This window comes from Dendrobium catenatum, unplaced genomic scaffold, assembly GCF_001605985.2.
Source record: "Dendrobium catenatum unplaced genomic scaffold, ASM160598v2 original_scaffold_154170, whole genome shotgun sequence".
Lineage (NCBI taxonomy): Eukaryota > Viridiplantae > Streptophyta > Magnoliopsida > Asparagales > Orchidaceae > Dendrobium > Dendrobium catenatum.
This window is the reverse complement of record NW_021472598.1, coordinates 1-2,828: the sequence shown is the minus strand read 5'-3', so window position 1 is coordinate 2,828 and position 2,828 is coordinate 1. Positions and strand designations below refer to the sequence as shown.

General features: G+C 29.2%; 1 protein-coding gene across 1 annotated transcript; it reads left to right on the top strand.

Annotated features, from left to right (window-relative positions):
* Positions 1-321: 321 nt before the first annotated feature.
* On the top strand, positions 322-958 carry LOC110103636 (tetraspanin-6-like). Its single transcript, XM_020832425.2, has one exon. The coding sequence runs from the start codon at positions 410-412 to the stop codon at positions 941-943; it is 534 nt and encodes a 177-aa protein (XP_020688084.1). The 5' UTR covers positions 322-409; the 3' UTR covers positions 944-958.
* Positions 959-2,828: the final 1,870 nt, after the last annotated feature.

Here is a 2,828-nt window from a genome sequence, read left to right as displayed (position 1 = left end):
ATTTGTAAATCTTTTCTTCTTTTCATTTGTTGTCCGATTTGATTTTTAGAACCTTATGAATTTAACATATATAAAAATAAATATTTACAATTTTTTCATCTTCATTTCAAAATAAATATCAAAATCTTGTAATTTTTTGAAAATTTCCCCTACAAATATACATTTTTATGCACCAACTTTACATTAAACTAGAAATTTTCTTTCTTTTACAAATAAAAGCAGCATGAAGCCAAAGAAGCAAATTTCGACCACAAAATCTTTAAAGCAAAAGCAGCTCTTCTTCCTCTCCATACCTCCACTCTCTCTTATAAAGCAACAAAGAAAACGTAGAAAGAGACAGAGCCAACCATCCTTTCTCTCTCAAACAACAACAAGACGACCAAAAGAAAAGAAAAGAAAAAAATCTAAGATGTATAGGCTAAGTAACGCCGTAATAGGATACCTAAACCTCCTCACCCTTCTCTCATCAATCCCAATCATCGGCGGGGCGCTATGGGTGGCTCGGAGCTCCGCCACCTGCGAATCGGCACTTCAAACTCCACTCCTCGCCGTGGGATTCGTGGTTCTCGTCGTCTCACTCGCCGGCTTCATCGGGGCCTGTTTCAACGTGGTGTGCGCGCTTTGGGTATATCTCTTCGCGATGCTCTTATTGATCGCTGCGCTGCTCTCCATAATGGCGTTCGGCTTCGCCGTCACAGGCGGCGGCGGGGGAGTTCAAGTCCCCGGCCGGATCTACCGTGAGTATGACTTGTCCGATTACTCGGCTTGGCTCCGCCACCGGATCCAGGAGGAGAAGTATTGGCGAGCCGCACGTGCCTGCGTTGTGGGGTCCAAGGCTTGTGCCAACGTGGCGCGCTGGACACCGCTTGATTATCTGCAGCGCGACCTCACGCCGATTCAGGTGCGATTTTATCATTCTTTGATTAATTTTAATTATCAGTAGGGATGATTAGAGCACTATTAATTTTAAATTAAAAATAAAACATAAAACTCTGTCTAAATTTTGATTGAAATAAATCTTAAAATCTTTTTTTTTTATGATTAGTGTGATTTATTGCTAATTTATTAAATTTTATATTGTACTAATTTTAATTTTTTTTTTTGGATAAAAATAGAATATCGGTCTTGAACCAATTTATTTTCCTTTTAATTTCAACATTTTTTTAAAATTTTAAATTAAAAATTAGATATTATTTTCCACACTCAAAATAAATAAAGCTAAAACTGCGATGTTTAAGTACATAATTAATACTTATAATCAAAGGAGACTTTAGCTTAAAGCACTTTAATTATTACATGAAAATTAAGTGTTTTTGTCGGAATTTTTTGCCGGTAAATGCTATTTTTTTTATTTTTCTGTAAAAAATAAGTACAAAATTTTTGACAAACAAATCTATGGAAAATTTGGTGGAAATTAAGACTTTGTTTCGAATGACTTTCTCACTTAATTCTTAATATATAGATTTTAGAAAAAAAATTAAAGTTTTGTCATAAAAAAAACGCTTTAAAAACAAAAGGAATGTCGTTCCAAAGAAACGCTAAGTTCATACGGTAAAGTTGCACCCAATAATCCTATGGAAATCAAGGCAATTATTTTGTGAACCATTATCCCAAAAATACTTATTATTAATATTTTTTTAAATTTTTATTTATTACTTATTATTTTAATTAAAATATAAACATACTAAATTTTCAACATATATCTTAAATCATCTCTGGTAGGTTACTTGTAATAAGAAAATAAATATTTCTTAGGATAATATCTAATCTTTTTTATTTATGAATAGCTTATAACAATATATATTTTTAAAAAGTTTGATTCTAAGAATAAATGAACACATAGAGGTGAAAGAGCTTGTCTCTAGAAATAAAAGAACACACACACACACTATATAATTGTAGATTTATGAATGAAATGATATTTTTGATCACGAGTTATAGTTAATAAGTAAGTATTTGATTGTATATGTATAATAGATGATTATTAAAGCTTTTTTAAATATAAAGTTCAGTTATATGCTGTAATTAGTTTATACTCAAGGGATTTTTTATTCAGCTTCATTTATATCTTTTTAAAATAGAATAATTAGTGGAAACAAAAAACTGTCAATTGTTGACTTCAAACTTATACTGAAAAAAAAAATTAAAAACAATAGTGTGCCCGTAAGGAGAATAAACAAAGAGAATATTTTTAATATTAAACTAGTTATGTATATAGTATAGATTGTCTAGTAGATATAATAGTATATTATAGTATATATATATTATTGATATATATGTATATTTATAATATATATATATAGTATGAGGATATGATATATAGGTAGTAGATTTGAAAAAAAATTAATTAAATAATTTTATAAATGAGTATTAAGTGCAACAGTGCTGTAGTCAAACGACATGCTCTTGGGTTCTCTTCATCTCCTTTTTTTTTCTTTTTTTTTTTTTTTAAATTTAGCTTATTCTATAGTCTATTTTTTCTGCTTCTCATACGTTAATTACTTTATATCATTATTTTTAATTGTATATTATTAAGACTTTGGCTGGTTAGATTCTATCCTTCAATGAAAAAATGGAGTTAAGCCGAGCCATTAGCTTAGTGTTTCACAATCAAATCATGACATATTTTTAACATATTTCCTTTTAAATTATTTATGAAAGAGCTTTGTGGTTTAGATGAATAATATTATATTTTATGTTGTCCAATTTTAAAATATGATGAAAATATGTCCAATTTACTTTATCAAGTTATTTCTTTATATTGCTAGTGGATCCTAATATTTTTCTCTAGAAAGAAAAAGCTTATATAAATTAATATTTTTGTTTGG